Below are 20077 nucleotides of genomic sequence, written 5' to 3' on the forward strand. Positions count from 1 at the left end.
CCAGGGGGCTGATTGAGTTAGCCACAGGACATGCCCCACCACTGATCATACTTCCTGCCTCTGGTCACCCTTAATCTCCTTCTCACCCCTTAATGAATAATGGCTGTTTCATTTCTTCCTCTTCCCCTCCCCTGCCCTCATTTTCCCTATTTTCTGTTCCTGATGTTGGAAACACCTGCTTTAGGAAAGCAGCAGGGTTGGATATACAGTAGCCGTCCTCTGGAGGAAGACGGGCGGAATTAGCTCGGAATCCTGACTTGGCTCCTTGCTTGCTGTGTGTTCCTGGGCAAACTACTACATTTCTATAAAATGAGGGTCACAATACCTATGTCACAGTGCTGTTAGGAGAAATAATTAGGCGCTCAACAAACGCTAGCTCTTTCTTACCACCCTTCCTCCCTTCCTGATTTTCAGTCCTCCCAGCCTGGCTCCCACCCTCCTCCTGTGGCCCAGAGGTGGATCTCTGGTCTCCTTTGCAGGTCCAGCCCAACTTGGGAGCTGCTGGTCTAACCATGTGATCTGCATTTTTTCTCACTTTAGCAATTATTATACCCCAGCTGACTATGGCATCTTCACATTCCAAATCTGATAAATATTTATGAGGAGGAGAAACGCTCAGAACTCCTAGGGGAGGTGGGGGAGAGATGTACCAGGCTCTTCTTTGCAAGCCAAGCTTAGACGCATCCACGGTCCCTTGGGCCACAGAAGTAAGGGGTGTGTGTGTGTGGGGGGGGAGCGTGCTACAGAGGCAGCACAGAGCCACTGCCAGCTCCTTAGAGGAGTGACTGTCACAGTGACAATGTGAACTCACCCCGCCTTGCTGGCCCTCTCGCTCCTGGGGAAGGATTTGGCGGGTGTGATCCTGCTGGCCCACATGTGGGCCTGCTCCATCTCTCTGTGTCTGCTCTCGCTCTCTCTGCTTGGGACTGTCTCTCCCTATCGTTTTTCATTCATTTGCTTTTTTTATCTCTCATTCCATCTTTTATTTTCACACCTCCTGGAGCATGTCCCTCTCCTGCCCTCTCCCTCCGCCCTTCCCTCCTCTAACACCTTCCCTTGGGTCTCTGTCTCTATCTTTCACTTTTCTTCTCTCCCTCCTAACATTACTCTGAGAATTTCTGGGGCTTGATGATGGGAGATAGGTGAGGGGGTCTCAGGCTCCCAGACCCAACTAGGGGGAGCGGGCAGGGGGAGATGCTGGAGATAGCAGTGTGCTGTGGAAGGGTGAGCGCTTGGTGGGAGTTGGAGAGCACACCTCCGCCTGACTCTGCATCCAGTGCTTGTCTGCTGTGTGGCCACGGGCACAGCCCCTCTGTTTCCTGGGTCTCCGTTTCTCAGTTAATTCCAATATTCAATCATTCATTCATTCATCCACTCAACTAATATTTATGGAGTGCTTGCTGCCTGCCATTCATTAACACGTTTATTGAACACCTACTAGGTGCACCCATCTAGGCACTTGGCATACATCAGTGGACGAGAGAGACAAAGATGCCAGCCCTCATGGAGCTGACACATTAGCAGAGTAGACAGGCATAAATGTGAGCAGCCGTGACATAGTAGGTTAGGAAATGGTGAGTGCTGTGGAAAAAGGAAAAGTAGAGTGAGAAGGAGTGGGAGCAGGGGTGGGTACGGGTGAAGCCCCATCCTGTAAGGCTGGGCGAGCCGATCTGTGAGGGGAGAGAGTCCCAGGGGAGGGCACTGCTAGAGCAAAGGCCCTGAGGCAGGAACCACCCTGGTGTGGTGGGGGCACAGCAAGGAGGCTCCGTGGCTGGAAGAGTGAGGGAGGAACGTGGGAGGTGAGGCCAGGAGCTGAAGGACGTGGGCAGACACGCAGACAAGGCTTGTCCTCTGTGTGGGCTGGGAGGACTTGGAGCAAGTGAGCAGCCTGGTCTGACTTACATCTTGAAAGACTCTCTCCACCTGCCTGGTGAAGAACAGGCTGAAGGGGCCCCAGCCCAGGACAGCTGTCATGGCAGTGGTGGTGGCTTGGGTGAGGGTAGCGGAGGAGATGGTGGGATCTGATCATGCTCTCGAGGCTTGGATGGTGCCTGAGAATCACTCCAGGCCTCTTGTCCTCCGTCCTGCTGAGGGATGGCCTGCAGCAGCCTTCACTTGCATGGGATATGCTAACTCTGGCCTTTCCTCTCTTTCTCTCTACAGGGTGTTCAAGAAGGCGAGCCCGAATGGAAAGGTGAGTCTATGACAGCTGCACCCCAGCTCCTCCCTGACCCCAAACTTTGGTTGCCTCTTAGGCATGCAGGACTCTGCACACCTCCATCTGAGGTCCATAGGAGCCCCTGACCACAGAGGGAGGGGCCCTCTCCAGAAACTTTCTGCCTGTGGGAAGGTGGGAAACTCCCCTGGACTTCCGGGAGCCCCTGCCCTGGTGGAGCCTGGTGGAGGGAAATGCAGCCTATCACAGACAGACTCGTGTGAGTGCAGTAATTGGAATAAGTGCCAAGGACCTCAGGGCACTGCTTTCCCTGGTGTGAGAGGCCTCTGGAGCCTCTTTAGTGAACCCTGGCTTCATCTAGTTATCGGGGGCAGCTCCCAGTCGCTGCCCTGCTTTCTTTCACCGGCCCCAGGCTCCATGCTGAAATTCTCTCAGTTTAGCATGTAGATATTACTGACATCATTCATGTCAGGTCCCAGTGAGCGGAGGGGCTCGGGGTAGGTGTACCGAGACAAGTAAGACACAGCCTGTGCTACTGTCACAGCCAGATGGGGCAGACACGGAAACCGATGATTCTAATGTAATGTGGCAAGTGTGAGATAAAGCGCTGCCCAGGGGCTGCAGGACCCCACCTGGTGGTCAGGGACGGCTGCCCCTAGGAGGCACGTCTTTCCACACAGGCAGGGTGAAAAGGGGCATTCTGGGCATGCACATAAATCAGAGAGTGTGAGGGGATCATAGCCGTTGTGTCTGAGTGCCAAGAAGGAGACTGGAGCTGAGGCGGGGTAGCTGTAGGGCTGGTCCTGGGGAGGCTGGTGGCAGCTTAGGACCTTGTACTCCTGGCCTGGGCTGGCAAGTGGCACCTCGTGCACTCCCACAGCAGGTATCGCCATTCAGCTTTGCTGCTGAGCCAGGAGTCTATCCTAGATTCCGTCTCATCCCAGGGCCCCCGGGGCAGCTCCTACCAATCGATCAGAGTTGGCATCTGGAATGAAACCCATTTGTCATCTTGCCTCTGGGCACCGAGGAACCATTAAAGGGTTTTCAGACGGGAACGGCATCATTAGATTTGCATTTTAGGACAGCCAGTCTGGCTAAGGAGGGGTGTGAGGCTGCAGAGAGCAGGCCATGGGTGGGGTGGGGTGGGGGGGCTGGTGTATAGTCCAGGCAGGAGTGTCTGTAGGGACAGAGGGGAAGGGGTGGGCTGGAAACTGACGGAGGGAGACACCTCAGGATTTAGGAACGTCTAAGATGACCCTCTGGGTTCTAGCTCAGGGTCTTCCCTGAAGGCTGGCTACTGAGTGGGGTGCCAGCTCCGGATTTCTCACTGCTCGGACAGCCAGCCCTCACAGAAGTGGTTTCTGCCAGACTGCGCAGAACTCAGTGTTCAGAGCACCACACCTCTGTCCCCGCTGTTTCCTTGGCCTCTCGGAGATGCTTCACCCTCAGGGGTGGAATGACAATCTCTGCAGGCCTCAGTGTCCTCATCTATCAAATGGGAACAATTGCAACGTCTTCATAGGCGTTGGGATGAACAAGTACTTTCAAAATGGTCCAAGGGTTTGTTATTCTTAATAGTGGGGCTGGGGCTCGGGTCCAAGACCAGTTAGGATTTCGATGAGGGTTGGGGATGGGTCTAGGAGTTTCAGGGGCAGCTCCCAAGGTTTCATCCAGGGCAAGGGCATGGGGCTTTTCAGGGGTATGTTCTCCGGGCCCATAGCTGCTAACGTGTCCTGTGCCTCTCCTCCCCAGCTCACCGTCTATCTGGGAAAGCGGGACTTTGTGGACCATATTGACCTCGTGGACCCTGTGGGTGAGTCCCTGGAGGCCAGGGAGGAAGGCGATTGGGGAGGCAGGGCTGGCCAGACCCCTCCAAGGTGTAGTTTCCAACCCATTGGCCTATTAAGGATGGCAGCAGGGGTGGCACAGAGGCTGGGGAAGGGAGGGCAGCAGCGAGAGGGCAGCAGCTCTACCAGCATACCAGGCACGTGGAGCTGTTCACAGAGCACCTGCGTCGTGTCAGGCTCCGTGCTGGGCCCTGGGGGTCCCAGAGAGCCCTGGGGACTTGTCCAGAGTTGACCAAATGACCCACAGTGACAAATACTATTTCCATCCTAACATTGAGCTGATTGTGTTTTCCTGATGCTTAACTATCCCCTGTGGTTCCACTGCAAGCTCAGGGGCAAGTCCAAGCCCTCCGGCCTCACTGACAGGACACTTAATTAAGGTTAGGCCTGGCCGTTCTCTCTCTACCAGCTTCCAGGATCTGCTCTCCTCAGCCTGACAGCCATTCTCTTTCTGCTGCCTGCCTGGCGCTGCCCCTTGGTCCTCTAATTGACAAGTCTTACTTGCCTTTTAAGACCTGGTTACAGCTTTCCTTCCTCGGGGAGCCTTTCCTGATACCCCTGGTCAGGGGATGCCCTCTGCACTGAGTTCCCCCTGAGCCTCTGGTGCCCAGGCACAGAAGGAATGCTCACAGTGAAAGGAGGGAAGATACAGGGCAGGCTGTGGGGACGGGTGGGCACTGCCCTGACCAGCCGTCCCTTAGACCCTCCCAGCATTGGCACAGGGCCAGGAGCCCTCCGGGCCCTCACTGCCAGATGTGGTCTCCGAGGTTCCCTGAAAGGTCAGCTGTGGGGGGCAGTGTGGGGTTGGGGTGGGTTACGTACGGTGTGGGCAGAGAAACAATTTTGCTTGCTTAATACATATGGCTGGGTTGAGTTTGGCCAGAGGTAATTGGGGACGTCAGGTAAGGGGAGGAGCCTAGCCAATGTTTCTGGCCTCTCGGGTTCTGGGCATAGAAAATGTCCTTCGTGTCTGGCTGCACTTGACACTCCCAAGGCCGGGCCTTGGGACATTCTCCCAAGTGTCAGATGTGGCAGTCACCGTCTAAGGCTCTCCACATATTAACTCATTTAGTCCTCATAGGACTTTACAGTCACAACCCCTGACCTGTAAATCCCGAATTCAAAAAGCTATGAAAGCCGAAAATTGTTCCTAAGTTTGATACAGCCTTGATGTAGTGGCCAACCTGACCTGACTAGATAGGAGACTGTTTATGCCTTAAGGTAGCCTCTTGGGGAGAACAGTCACGTTTCTCTGCAGAGGTGTCTGTGGGTTTGGTCATGGGGAGCTGCCCTGACCCTGCAGAGCGTGTTTCAGACTATATGGAACATGTACCACATATGGCCTTTCTACAATTCAAAACTTCTAAATTCCAAAGTATACTTGATCGTAGGGGTTTTGGACCCATGTTATTATTCTTATTAACAGATGAAGAAACAGAGGAGTTAAGTAACCTGCCCCAAATCACCAGCTGGATCTGTCAGGCCAGCCCATGGGTGGGGGTGGGGGTGGCCTCCCCATTTCTCTCACAGTGCTTTTGGACAGACAGATGGTTGGGTTTCGGTCTGGCTTGGTGTTTGGGGCTCAGGCATTTGAGAGGGCAAGTTATGGGGGTGTCTGCTCAACTCTCTGTCCTTCCTCCAGATGGTGTGGTCCTAGTGGATCCTGAGTATCTGAAGGAGAGGAGAGGTAAGGCCCCCACCCCCAGCCTGTCCCGGGGCCTCCTCGTCCCCCGCCCTCCGACCTCCCAGGCAGGACAGCGGCCAATCTTATTGGTTCTTCCCTACCCATCCCCACTGGTTCTTCCCTCCACAGCCCCAACTGCACATCAGAGCAGGTGCCCTGGCCTCCTCTAGCCTGGGCAGCCCTGCCCCATCCCACTAGGAAATACCATTTCAATGCCCTGAGCACTTTACAATATATCATGATGATCCCAAGGCTGGGTTACGAACAGGGCAGAAGTTAGAGTCTTGTTTTACAGAAGAGAACATGGATTGCCAGGGAGGTGAGGGTATTGTCCAAGGTCAGCAAGAAGATTGGAAGCAGAGGTTGGGCTGGGATAAGACCCCATGCCTTCCAGACACCACCCAGCACTTGTTTCCCCCTCCCTCTGCTCTTTCCAACTGTGCCCCTCCACACATCCCATGGGCTGGAGTGGGGGGTGGAGGACGGAACTGACCGAGCAGTCAGCCCCCACCTCCTCCCAATGGCCAGGCCATAGGTGGCTCTTCCAGGTACCCAATACTCCTGTCCCAAAGGCAGTGCAGCCCTCCCCACGGGAACGTTGGGACCGACCTGTGGCCTCCAGGTGGGCCAATCCCAGGGCTACAGCTGGTGCTCTGGGGTCCAGGGGGCTTGTTTGCTGCCCTGCCAAGCCCCTCAGTGCCCACTGCTCCCACAGTCTATGTGACACTGACCTGCGCGTTCCGCTATGGCCGGGAGGACTTGGATGTCCTGGGCCTGACCTTTCGCAAGGACCTGTTTGTGGCCAATGTGCAGTCCTTCCCACCGGCCCCCGAGGATAAGAAGCCCCTGACACGGCTGCAGGAGCGCCTCATCAAGAAGCTGGGCGAGCACGCCTACCCTTTCACCTTTGAGGTCAGAACTGCCAGTACCACCCGTGGGAAGCCCGCTGGGCAGGCACCTGGGGCAGCTGGGGCAGCAGCTAAACGTTACCCAGTTTCCCAGTGTACCCTGGGACCTGGGGTACTGTCACTTACACTGCCTGGCGAGTGTCCCTTCTCTGGCCTCTGCCAGGGGCATCACTCTTACCTCTGGGCTACTCCTCAGACCCTCCTGAGTCCAGGTCCTTGGTGGGAGAAAGGAAGGTCTAGAGGGCTGCAGAGAAAGAAGGAACCCTTTCTCACCGTGGGGTCACTACAAGGCTGCCTCCTTCCTCAGACTGGCTATCCACTTGCCCGGCTTCAGCCTAGCTCACAAACACTGGATAGCAAATAGTAGATTTCCCTGCTCTGTCCCCTTTCCATTCTGAGACTCCAAGATTCTAGGTTTTCAAATGTCCTGTTTCTCAGACCCTGAATCTGTGATTCAGTGAAATCCCCTTGTTCTCTGGGAGGGTTAGAGATGGGGAGAGGGTATGGATTATCCTGTCCATTGGGGATGTACAGGTTTCCTGTGGCTGTTGTAACAGACCACCACAAACCTGGTGGCAATTAAACCCGCCAATTAAAACACAAGTTTCTTATGTTACAGTTCTGGCGTTTAAAAGTAAAAAGTGGGTCTCACCAGGTTAAAATCAAAGTGTCAGCAGGGCTGCGTTCTTTCTGGAGGCTCTAGGAGAGAATCTGTTTCCTTGCCTATTCCAGGCTCTGGAGACTGCTCACATTCCTTGGCTTGTGGTCTACCCCCCAAACCCCTCTTCAAAGCCAGCAATGGCCCATGAGTCTTTCTCACATCCCATCAGTCTGACACTTGACTTTTCTGCTTCCTGCTTTCATTGTTAGGACCCCTTGTGATTCTATCCAGCCCTCCTGGATCATCCAGGATAATCTTCCCACTTCAAAATCCTTAATCACACAGATAAAGTCCCTTTTGCTGTGTAAGGTAGCTTAGTCACATCACAGGCTTTGGTGATTTGGCGGGGGCAGGGGGGGGCATTATTCTGTCCACAACAATAAACATGGAAAGATCTTTTTCAACTGTTGTTCTTTGAGAATTGGGCTAAGCTAATCCTTTTAGAGAAAGAAAAACATTGAAGTCCTTGGCTTTTCTGGAGGGGCCTCTGGCCCCGTGTGGGGCGTGGCTTGGCCTGGTCCTGATGGAAGAGACACGCTTGTTCTTAGGGGCCCCTGGTGTGATGAATGTGTGAGGGATGGTGGGGGTGGGAGACATGGGGCAGTTTGTGGGGAATGTGACAGGAGGCTCATTCTGTGTGTCCTTGTAACAGATCCCTCCGAACCTTCCATGCTCTGTGACATTGCAGCCGGGGCCTGAGGACACAGGGAAGGTAGGTCAGCCCACAGCGAGTATCTCTCTTGGTGCAGGACACTTGTGTCCCCAGGCCCCCGGCTTTCTCTCTGGGAGGTGCCGGAACCCTCCCTGTAGAAGCCTCCTTGTGTCTAGGCCAGTCTGATACCCGCCCCAGATAAGCAGTCTCTTTTCAGACAGTTACGGTGTCCTCCTCACTCCACATTCAGTTATGTGGCAGAGTCTCTCCCGACTCACTCTGACTGACCTTGGCGTTGGCTGCAGCAAGACCAAAATGTTCTCGGGACGACCACCTGGCCTCACACGTTATATGGAGGGGCAGTCATTTCATAGGTGGGGAAACTGAGGCTCAGAGAGAAGTGACATCACTAGTGTCACAGGCCCCAGGTCTCTGAGCCCGTTTCCTCATCTGTGAAATGGAGATAATAAGATGTGCCTCCTTGTGTGGTTGTGAGGGTGCAGTGAGACACTGAAGCAACTCACCCAGTGCAGAGTCTGCACACAGGACGTGCTCCCAGACAGGGCTCCCGAGGCGCCGGTTGTTGTGTCTGGGCAGCTGCCTTGGTGAGGGTGGCCACTCAGATGAGGCAGGAGTCCAGGGAGTGGAATCCAGTTAGGGTGGTTTGGGATGCCCAGTGTTGGGGAAGCTGGGGAGCAGCTCTGGGGGGAGGTCAGATGGGGAGGCAGCTGCAGAAGGAGGTGGCACGGCCCTGGTGCTGAGCACAGGGCTCCTGAGTAAGACCGAGGGGCTGCCGGGCTGTGGGAGCTTGGGGTCCCCATCCAGCATCCTTGTTTGTAAAATGAGAGGGTGGCTGGCTGTGCTCTCCAGACCCTGCCCATTCCAAGGCCCTGTGGGCAGTGACCTCTTCCCCACAGGCCTGTGGTGTGGACTATGAAGTCAAAGCCTTCTGTGCGGAGAACCTGGAGGAGAAGATCCACAAACGGTGAGAAGGGCACAGCTTCTGGCCGGGTGTGGGCTAGCTGCTGACAGATGGAGGGAGGCAGGCTGGGCAGAGTCAGAAGAAGAGATGTAACAATACCTGGAAGTGTTCAAGGAGGGGCCATACATTCCAGCCTTGGAAGCTGTGAGAAGGGCACTCTGCAAGGCTGTCAGGTCATGGAGGGCTTCCTGGGGGAGGTGCCTCAATTGCCCTGGCTCAAGCTGCAGCATTTTTTCCTTTACCACTGTACCTGCTTCCCTTATCTCCCTGCTTTTAGTCTTGTCCCCTCCAGACTGCGTATCTTTTTACTTTGTTTTCGGAAAAGCCCAAAATTCATATTGTTTTAAACAGTGAGCAATTCTTTCCAGGCCATCCTAGACCCCTATTTCCCAGTTCTCCTGGGAGGCAGTCAGCAGCAGGTGGTGGTGGGAGTGTCAGGGGAGGCTTCTAAGCAAGAGAGGGAAGTGGAGAAAGTAAACCCACCCAGGGGAGAGAGAGAGGGAGGTCAGCTCATGTCTCAGAGAGGGGCAGCGTTCTCCTGAGAGGCACTGCCTTGGGCAGACAGAGCCCAGGCTGGCAGCCCAGAACACTGGCCCGGACTTGTGGGGTGGACTGCCCAGCCCCACTCTCACGTCCGCGTCAGCATTCAACTCGGATGCACCCTGCCTGGGACAGTTCCTACCGGAGGCTGGCTGCAGGCACTGCAACCTCTCATGGTGTGCGCTGAGTTTGCCACCTGGAGGCCACAGGGTGTATTGCAGGCATCTCCATTTCCAGCCTGAGCAGCTCATGTGTGGGGAGAGATGGAACCCTTCACCCTTGCTTTTCTGTCCCCCTTTTCATCTCAAGGCACGAGACTAGGGGAAAAGAAGGGGTTGTGGGTTGTGGGGGTGGAGCCTGACTAGAGCAAGGAAGAGAAGCGACACAGAGCCAACACCCTCACCACCAACACCAACGGGACATTTTAAGTCTGTACCAGAATAATGATACAGCAAATATCATTTATCAAGAACTTATTAAGTGCTGTACACTATTCAAAGTGATAGACATGTATGAACTAATTTAAGCCTCGTAGCTACCCTAAGAGGTTGGTCCTGCTACTGTTGATGTTTTTCAGGTGAAGAAGTGAGATACAGAGGTTAATTTACTGTGTCATACAGTTAGTAAGAGGAGAGCTAGGACTTTAAATCAACCCTAGCCATCTGGTTCCAGGGAATGGAGGAGGCTTATCTGAGAAATGGGGGTGCCGGCATGCCCAGATGTCATGGAGACTGCCTCACTGAGTCCCCATGCCCTCACAACCCTCGTGTCCTTGTTTCCTTCCTGAGCCCTGTCACCTTTGTTGAGCCCCATCTCATCTCTGCACCTCCATCCTCTCGCTGAGGTTCTCCTCTTTATCGGCTTGCATTCCCCCAACTGAACCTGTCACCTCTCCAAGCCCCCATTTCATTACGGGGCCTTTGTCTACTTTGCATATTTTTATTTAATAGATATTTAGCAGGCGTTTGTTAGATGGAAGGCACTGTCACAAGTGCGGAGAATACAGCAGTGAACAATTGAGACAAAAATTTCTGTCCTCAAGTGGCTTACACCATCAGGTAGCATGAGGGATACAGGAAGTGAAGACAGCCCCTTTCTTACCTTCCTGCTGGCTACCAAGACAGACCCACATGAAGTGCTGCCGTGGGGTGGTTCGGCTCTGGTGTTGTGCATGTTCAGACCAGGAGAAGATCCAAGTGGATGGATCCAGGAAGGTTTCCTGGAAGAGGAGGCATTTAGCCAGGCCTTGAAGAAGGAAGCAAAGAACAGAAGCCGTAGGGAGAGGGAGTTACAGAGGCCCAATGCGAGTGAAGCTTCAGAGATAGGACCAGATAGTCCATGAAGGGTGATAGTGAGGAAGTGGGGTGACTGGGGACAGAGGGAGCGAATGGAGAAGAGCCAGACGGGGACAAATCCCCCGTGCCAACCTCTGCAGTTTGGACTGGATTCAAAGGCCATGGGAGCCGTGGCAGTCCCTTGAGCAGGAGAGGGATATGAGGATTGCAAGGAAAGGGGTTAGAAGCGGTGACTCTTGTCATCTTTCATTCCGCCCATCTCCACTAGGAACTCTGTGCGCCTGGTTATCAGGAAGGTTCAGTATGCCCCGGAGAGGCCTGGCCCCCAGCCCACAGCCGAGACTACCAGGCAGTTCCTCATGTCGGACAAGCCCTTGCATCTAGAGGCCTCCCTGGATAAGGAGGTAGGAGGCTTGGACTTGGCAGGGGGTGGGGGCTGCTCAACCAGGGCTGGGACCTCAGATCTCAGCTCTGTCGTGGCCTCGGGACTCCTTGGGTTGACACTTCTGCCCCCAGCCCTGGAAGCACAGGACTCAGGGGACCCGAGGCTTCCCTTGGGGGATTCAGGGAAGCCTCTTGGTACTTAAAAGGGTGGCAGAGGGGGTCATGAGCCTGAGGCATACAACTGACTTCAGAAGTCAGGGTGCCCTGAAGGCTCTTGGGTCCTGGCCATCTTCCCTCACCCTCGTTCCCTCTTGAGCTTTGTGCACCCCTTTTCCCTCTCGGGAGACAGTTGAAGGCACGTTCTTGGGGCAAGACGCAAGTGGAGGCCCTTCCGTGAGGGTTCAGGCCTGGTTCCCTCAGTGAGCCAGTTAGCCCTTCCCCACCTTTCTCCTGCTTCTTCTAGAATCTCCTGTGTCTAACATTCCAGGCAGCCAGAGCTGGCAGGGACTTGATACATCACCTAGCTCAACTCCTGCATTGTACAGAGGGGAAAACTGAGGCTTAGGTCACCTGTCCAAGGACACACTGCTCTCATCCTCCTCATCGTTATTATTATTGTTAGCACCATTTCTGGTGACTAAGCCAGGCCTAGCGCCCAGGAATATCACCTTCTAATTCAAGTATCTTTCAAGGTCCCACAAAGGAACCGAAGTCTAACATACCTGGTGGCCCAGCATGAGTGGCAAGTTGCTATGAACTTGTGGCCCTTGTCAGAGTGGCCGAGGTCTGGGGACCCCAGGAGATGTGTGGGAGGCCTCTTCTCCCTCTGCCTCTCTAGAGCTTTGGTCTCCTCCCACCCACCCCTTCTCCCTTCTCACGCCTCCCAGATCTATTACCACGGAGAACCCATCAGCGTCAATGTTCACGTCACCAACAACACCAACAAGACGGTGAAGAAGATCAAGATCTCGGGTACCCGGGCAGAGGGCCAGCCGGGCGGGGGTGGGGCAACAGGGAATCCTCCGAAGGGTGGGGGTCGCTGAGGGCTCTCTGCTTGTTAACAGCCTTGTAAATAACTAGTGACCCACGGGGAAGCCCAGGGCCTGCTCTAAGCCAAAGGGTAAGGCTTTTGAGGCTGGTAACACAGGCTGCCTATTGGCCAGATAATGAGTTTACTATTTAAGCCGCCACCTCTTAGATTTCCTGGGCTCTGGGCAAAACCATCCTTGAGGGAAAGATTTTTGGTTATGGAAGGGAATGGGTGTGTTTGGGCGCTGCTGTTTAAGTGGAAGATGGGGCCTGTGTCCTGTGGAAGACCCCCCCCCCCCCCCCCGTGGACTCTGGCCATTGCCTGGGGCTGAACTTTCCCACGTTGGGGGAGCTGAGAATGCCTGGGAGCTGCACCCCTTTCTCATGCCACCTGTCTCCCCCTTCCTCCCCAGTGCGCCAGTATGCGGACATTTGCCTTTTCAACACAGCCCAGTACAAGTGTCCCGTGGCCATGGAAGAGGCTGAGTAAGTGAGCCCAAGCCCAAGCCCAGCCCTGCCCACATGGATTGGCTGGGAACAAGAGTTACTGGCCCTCATGGCTCTTCTCCACCTGGCAGAGGGCTGCGCTCACACTTCCTTGCCACTTATAGTACATGACCCTCACAACAGCCCTTTAGAAAACATCCACTTGATTTAGGTATAAGAAAATGCATGCTATAGTCAAGGAAAAGACCTGCAAAAATTAGAATGGCAAAATAAGAGCTAATGACGCTAAGGGCGCTGAGGTCATAATTACACTGCACCAGAAACCTACATTGAAGAGAGGTACTTTGCTCTGAGCTTCCTGACAGCCAAGGCAAAGAGGGTAAGGCACTAGGGGCACAGCTTTTCTTGTCTGATAAAGGAATAATCCAGCTCATTGGATAAAAGGGGTTGTGTGGGAGAGTAGAGAATTATTTTATTTTAAAAATCTAGGTTTGAGGAGAGCTACTAGGATCGAGCATGGAACTTTGTCCCAAACTTGTGAGCCACTAAGGGAAGCGAAGAGACATCGAGTGAAACATCTTTTCTTACCTAAAGGAAGTAGATGCTCCTATTAGAAAGCACACCTGTTTTTTTTCTCTCCTTGACCTGCAAATATTTTTTAGGGGCAGTTACATTTCATTAATTTTTCTGTATGTGTGTGTTTATTTACATGTAATAGCAATCAGAATTTTTGCACTTAAAAACAGTTTTCAAATGTTACTATGTGGTTTTTGAGACGTCCTGGCTAGGTTGGGGTTGGCTCAGGCGGGGATGGGGGCATTTCCACACTTGTCTCCCCTCTTCCCAGTGACACAGTGGCACCCAGCTCAACATTCTGCAAGGTCTACACGCTGACCCCCTTCTTGGCCAACAATCGAGAGAAGCGGGGCCTTGCCCTGGATGGGAAGCTCAAGCATGAAGACACGAATCTGGCTTCTAGCACTTTGTGAGGACCCACTCTCCCTGGTCCCGGGCTTTTGAATGCTCTCCCAGCCCCCAGTGGATCCACTCCCACCTTGGTCCCACCAGTGCCAGCACAAGCCATGGGTTACCCTGTTCCCAGGTGCTGTCCAGAGCCCATCCTCAGGAGCTTGACCTACCAGGGAAGCTGTCCTTTTACTCCCACCGCTATCCAGGGGTGACTTGGAGAATAAGATGGACCCCTAGATCCAGCTCCCTTTGTCAGTGCAGGGATCTGCTGGCTTGCCTAGGGGAGGGCAACCCAGAGAGGCTTCCTGCAAGAGGCAGCAGCTCCTAACCTAGTGTCTTCAGTCAGATGAGATGTGTCCCTGGGGCATAGTAAGGCCAGAGGGAGGGATTGGCTCCTGGAAGGGTTCCAAGAAAGAATGAATCAGGAGGCTGGAGAGTTCAGGGCAGATGTGGGGGTGCCCCCCAAAGGCAGGGATCCCAGGGACATATGGTCATTCCTTCCCCATGGTCATCACTGACTGTCTGAGACCTGGGAATGGGAACCTGTTTTTCCCTACCCGCTCAGGTCTGGTCCTTTGGTGGGGTGTGGGCCTGTCTCTTCAGCACCCCAGCCCAGGACTCCCAACATGGACCCTGTGCTCCAGCCCGAATGTTCTTTCACCACCCCCTGCACAGGCTAGCCACGCACCTCCGAGCGTTTGCCCTCTTCCACCCTGGCTCAAATCCTGTCTTCAAGACCTGGTTGAGGCACCACCTGCTGCAGAGCCTCCCCAGCTACCCTCGACCCTCCCCTACCAACTGCACCCCATCCCCCAATCCCTGTCTGGCCCTTTGTGCCCCACTGGTTGTTGAGCAATGAGGGAAGCAGAGTGGATTCATTGGAAAGTAGGAGGAGCCTGGCCCTCTCTGCGCTGCTGGGGCTCAGGCCCAGGAGGAGGGGCTTCCCAGGGCTGCACAGATAGATATGGAACCCAGGGCTCCGAGTCCCCGCCCCCTCAGGGCACAGCTTACCTTTCTCACACTCTGCTCTCTGCTTGCTCATGGCTGAGGGGCTCGGGGGACGGATGGGTGGCCTCTGCCCGCTACTGCACCCAATGCCTGCCACGTCCCATCCCTCCTGCGAGCTCCCTGAACCGACTGCCTTGTATTGTCTTGCAGGTTGAGGGAAGGAGCAAACAGAGAGATCCTGGGCATCATTGTTTCCTACAAAGTGAAAGTGAAGCTGGTGGTATCCCGGGGCGGGTGAGTGCTCTAGCCCAGCCCAGGACCCCGAAGTGCAGAGGGATGTGCCCCCGACCACCCACAGCCCGCTGCCCGGTTCTGCCTGTTGGCTGGACCTTTAGCTGCATCACCTTGAGAGTGAACCAAGCTTGAGGACTTCCTGTTCTTTCCCTTCTTCCTTCCTGCTTCTCTTCTCCTCTCTACCCTTCCCCCTCTCCAGCTTCAGAGACCTTCAGCCCCTCGCTTACCCCTCCCGTCTTTCCTTCCTCCTCCTCCCCCTCTTTCCTATCCCCACCACTCTGGGCACATGGGTGGGGGAGGTTTCCTCAGAGCCTATGCTGTGGGGTTTCCAGGGGGTTCTGTGCCCCTAATCATAGCTTGGGGTACAGCACTGACCCCCATTCATGTCCATGCTGATCTGCTGGGGAAATGGCTAAAGGGGCTAAGAATCCCACAGCTGGATTGGGGATGTTCTGACTCTCCCATTTTACAGATAGGGAAACAGAGGTCCGAACAGCTCCCCAAACATTTCCTGCAATCTTCTCCGCTAATCTCAGGTCATGGGCTGTCATGGAAGTGGACCAGACATATTCCCTGCCCTGGAACATAGTCTGGTGGCGGGAGGCTCACAGAGAGCTACTTTTCCCCGTGTATTGGCCCTACATGCTGTTATAAATCTGGAATTAGGATTGTCTAATTTGTCACAGGGATTTCTTTTCTAATTGATCAGTTTCTGCAAAGATATTTGAAAGCTCAGCATTAGACATCAAATCCCCTTTGTTATGAGAATAATGCCTCGTGCAGGTGGCAGCATGTAATACTGACCACATGTTATGGGATATCTCAGAAACGCAAATCCCAAGTCTTATGTCCTGTGATTCTTGCAGTACCCACAGTCCGCTTAAAGCTTCTTCCTCGAGAAATCCTCAGTGGCTCCTAAATGGCTTCCTTCTGTCCTTAGATGGGCCTCCCCAGGGCAGGCAGCACAGGGGTTAGTTTTACGGTCTCCTTTGCAGATGAAAATCCTGGGGCTCAGTGAGGCTTGGCAGGGGGTGTGGCTGAGCCAGGCCTGTATCTCAGTCCCCCCACGCCCCGGGCAGGGCTAATGCCATGTCTGTGTCTTCCTGAATGAGAAGTTCCAGCCGTGCAGGGGGGTGGGGTGGGAGTGTGTCCCAGGGTCTTCTCTACCCTGACGGGCAGCAGGGGTGGTGAATGAACATGCTTTCTGTTTTCTTCCTCTCTGAACTCTCTCCTGACCACTCCTCCCGCCTCCTATGACCCACCCAGCCTGTTGGGAGATCTTGCATCCAGGTAAAGTCCCTCCCTTTGACCTGATCAACCCATCTTCCCGAACAGCAGGGCGCTGGGTTGGAAGGAGTCTTGGCAGCCACTTTTGATTGCCAGGCTCAGGCGTGTGTCGGAACGAGAACCCTCTCCCAAGAGTCCAGGGAGACACAGTCTCCCCCCTTTAAAAACCTCACCCTGCCCTCCCTTGCATCCCACTCAAGTGACCAGGACCTTTGCAAACAGCAAAACCAGCTTCACTGATCTGGGGAGTGAGCCACAATCAGTTTGAATTGCAGCATGTTTTGGAGAAATGCAGGCTTCATGGCTTTCAAACTTCTACACTAATGAGAATGAACTGCTGGCTGAGTGTTGCTAAGGAGAGGGCCTGTAGAGATCTGCTTTTGTGGACGAGATCCCCATGTTGCCAGCTGGACCCACATGCATTCCAAAAATGCACGAACCCCACATGCAGTGGTTTTGCCTCCTCCTGTCACAAGATGGCAATGTTACTCGTCCCGAAAAATCTTAGTCCATGGAAGGTGAAATTAATTCAATTCCATTCAGTTCAGTATAATTCAGTAAAGATTTCTGGAACCCAGACTTGTACCCAGCTTGGGCTGGGTGATGAGATCCCAGAGAGGAATCAGACACAACCCCTGCCCTTGATTAAGTTGGAAAGTTAAGGTCCAGATTCTTCCACCCATATCTTTTATGGCTTCAGTGAAGGTGGGGAAACTCAATCTTCCAGCAGCTTCCATTCTGAGAGCTCACTCTTCCAGGTGACCTCGGGAAAGTAATTCCCTTTTGGAAGCAAAATGCAAAGTACGAAAAAGAAAATAAAAGTTGTTTCAACAGCCTTATGAAATGTTTATGTTCCCATTGAGGGAAGATAACGATTCTGACAGCCGCAAGCTTCACAGTTTAACCAAGCCTTTTGCCTACACCATCTCTGGGAAGTTCTAGTGTTTCTAGAAGGTTGACATTGTTATCCCCATTTTCCAGATGAGCTCAGTGAGACTTGAGGATGTCAAGTGCCCCCCAGTGAGTGGTGGGGCTGGCAGAATAGACCTTTCTGGTGGCACAGCTCATGCCCCTGCCCACTCTGTTCCCCTGTACCGTCCTCCCTCCCAACTGGGCCTGAGCAGCAAGCTCAGTAGGATGAGCATGTACCTGGCAGCACTCATAGGTGGCAGGGCCTCCTAGGGTGACACCACCCCAAGGTAAGAGGAGGAGCTTCGAGGGCTGCTTTTGTAAGAGTGGAGAGCAGAGCGTGGGTAGGACTCACTTTCTCAGTTCTGAGCTTTTATCACCCATTGGTTAAGGGCATGAATGATGGAGTCGGAATCCTGTCTGTCATTTCCCATTAATAGCTGTGTGGCCTTGGGCAAGATATATTTTTCTCCTGTGCCTCAGTTTTCCAATCTGTACATTGAGTATAATAATAGCATGGTTGTGAAGATTAGAGTTACTCTAGAATAGTCCTTGGCACAGAGTCAGCGCCGTGTGTCTTGTTATTTTTGTTATCAGGGCCAAAGGGGGGAGGAGGCCCTGTCAGGAGCACTGGCTGGTGTCCCCCCCCACCCCCCATTACTCACCATCCTCACCCTCCATCCCCACACGGCTTCAAGGCTCTGTGCACAGTGTCCACAGCCCTGAGGCCTGGGTCCCATCCAACTTGAATTTGATTAAACTAACCTCGTCAGGGCATCATCCAGATGGGGGGGTGCTAGGGCCACCTGAGCATTTTTATAGGAGCCTCTTGGAGATGCCGGGAGATGGGACAGTGCGGGTGGGGGTAGTTCCAACCAGGAAGTTGGGAAGTACAGTGTCAGGGAAGGCTGGGCTGGCTGTGGTGATTTGAGGTTGGCAGGGTCCCTGGACACCTCTGGAGCCACAAGTGACTGAGGTGCACACACACCTGGGCCATCCTTCCCCGCCCTACCCCCTACCCCCCACGCCTCCTCCCAGCTCGTGGGAATCCAGAAACCCTTCTTGGGAAAAGGGGAGGTTTCCATTTCTTTTTGGAGCCAGAAGAGGTCTCCTAGTTCAACTCCTAGAGAGACTGAAGCTCACAGAATGGCAGATCCCCGGCCTGAGACCAGATTTCCTACCTCTCAACCCAGAGAGCTACCTCCTCTGACTATAAAACCCTTCCCAATCCCCAAACTGACAGGGCATTGAGTCTCACAGCCCGAGCCTGGGCTTGCGGCTCACCGGTTCTGGGTCTCTGTTTCAGTGACGTGGCTGTGGAGCTGCCCTTCACCCTAATGCACCCCAAGCCCAAAGAGGAACCCCCACATCGGGAAGGTGAGCAGGATCGTTGGGTCACTGGGGTGGGGGTTTCCAGATAGCTGACCCCCTTCTCTACCAGCTACCATGTTTCCCCTTCACCCCACCTCCCTCTGGGACAACCTAAAGTCTAGGGTCACCCCTCTTCCCCAGCTTCCCAGGATCTTTTGTGAGGCCTACATTCCTATTTGCATCTGACCCCCCAGGAGACAGAAAGGTCTGACTCTGTTCTCCACGAGGGTGAGGGGGGAAGTTGGGAGTAGAGGGTGGGGGACCCACTGGCCATGCTTGGAACCCTTGTCTTGCATCCAAGTATAGGGGAAGAGGCTACAAGAGTAAGATGGCCCCTGGACCCACCGTCTCCATACTTAATTAAGTCTCAGATTGTTTCAGCTGAAAGAGATATATAGTATGTACCTCAAAGAAAGAAAAATGTTTCCACAATTAAACTATGCAGTGCCATTGATTGTAAAAATACCCCAAGTTGGGAGATGTGAAAATGTGAAAGAAAAAAAGAAGGTTGTTTTAGAGTTAGTGAAACTCGTGCATACAAGAAGTGAATCAAAGACAGGCCAAAAGGAGCAGGATCCAGAAAGTGTTCTGTTCTCCTGGGCCAGCGGGGTCCTCCTTAGTGCCTTATTCCTGCCTTTAGGATGACTTGAGGTATTTCTGAGGCCAGAGACCAACTTCCCTTCCCCACTCCCTTCTTCCTTTGCCCTCCTCGTCTTCACTTGGTTGTTTGGGGCAGGGACCTATGCTCCATGCCCACTCAACACTAACCAACGGGCGCCCGCCCACCCTGTGTTTAGTTCCAGAGAACGAGGCACCAGTAGATACCAATCTCATAGAACTTGACACAAAGTAAGCGGAACCCTGCCTGCAGACTTCTGGGGGGCGGGCCTTGGGCGGTGGTGGGCAACGGGGTCATTTGCATATATGCTTATTAACCCTGAGGAGCAGCTGGTCTAACCCCGTCTGCTGAGAGCCGCCTCTGCTCGCCTCTTCAGCAACCCGCTTGCCTGCATGTGACTTGAAGGACCCTCCGTGCCTGTTCCTCTTCCTCCTGCCTTGGTGGGGTCTGTCTTCCTCCCTCGTCCTTGCACGTTCGTCGGTCAGTTCGTTCGTCCATCCACAGCGCCAGCTCAGCTCAAACAGGGCTGGTTCATGGCCCTGGGCAGGGGCTCTCCTGCCCTTCCTGCAACCAACCAGTGGAATCAGGCTGTGGGGTTGGGGAAGGTTCTAGGGATCTTATTGCTTCTGACTCCTGAGGACCAATGCAGATTTCCCTGCAGTCAGAGGTGATCGCATCACTGGACAGTGGCCAGAGTGGGGGACCTGGGCCGACATCATGAACTACCTCCAGGGCCAAACAGCTTTCTCGCTCCAGCTCCAAATCTACCCTTCCTTTGTCCCCCAGGAGATATTTGGGATGTGGGGTCTCAAGTCACCCCATGAGGACACCCTATGCAGCTGGGTGAATTCTGGGGGGCGGGGGGCTTGGGTGGGGCTAAGTGGACATGTTTCATGGTAGAAGGGAACTCACTGTTCTTGGAAGCAGTCCTTAGTCCTCAAACCCCACTCAGGCACCTCCTTTCCCCAGCTTTCCTCTGCCTCCCTATTTAGATTTGTCACCACTACCCCCCAGACCCTTTCCTCTCCCAGATCCCTCTGGGTAGAATGTGAGCTGACATTTTCCTAGAGAAAGG

General features: G+C 54.0%; 1 protein-coding gene across 7 annotated transcripts in view; it reads left to right on the forward strand.

Moving 5' to 3' along the window:
* Window positions 1-20077, forward strand: part of ARRB1 (arrestin beta 1) — a 71506-nt gene that overhangs the window by 44595 nt on the left and 6834 nt on the right. For 5 of the 7 annotated variants that reach the window (XM_019726468.2, XM_019726469.2, XM_074335760.1 and 2 more), the window contains exons 2-15: window positions 2164-2194; window positions 3929-3989; window positions 5666-5710; window positions 6423-6619; window positions 7929-7988; window positions 8846-8913; window positions 11014-11149; window positions 12017-12101; window positions 12572-12644; window positions 13453-13590; window positions 14733-14816; window positions 16083-16106; window positions 18319-18389; window positions 19181-19232. In XM_019726468.2, the coding sequence (XP_019582027.1) occupies window positions 2164-2194; window positions 3929-3989; window positions 5666-5710; window positions 6423-6619; window positions 7929-7988; window positions 8846-8913; window positions 11014-11149; window positions 12017-12101; window positions 12572-12644; window positions 13453-13590; window positions 14733-14816; window positions 16083-16106; window positions 18319-18389; window positions 19181-19232 (1125 nt within the window). The remainder of the gene's footprint in view (window positions 1-2163; window positions 2195-3928; window positions 3990-5665; window positions 5711-6422; window positions 6620-7928; window positions 7989-8845; window positions 8914-11013; window positions 11150-12016; window positions 12102-12571; window positions 12645-13452; window positions 13591-14732; window positions 14817-16082; window positions 16107-18318; window positions 18390-19180; window positions 19233-20077) is intronic. The other 2 variants (XM_074335761.1, XM_019726467.2) reach the window with 1 other exon arrangement.

The sequence above is a fragment of the Rhinolophus sinicus genome, linkage group LG06 (assembly GCF_036562045.2).
Source record: "Rhinolophus sinicus isolate RSC01 linkage group LG06, ASM3656204v1, whole genome shotgun sequence".
Classification (NCBI taxonomy): Eukaryota; Metazoa; Chordata; class Mammalia; order Chiroptera; family Rhinolophidae; genus Rhinolophus; species Rhinolophus sinicus.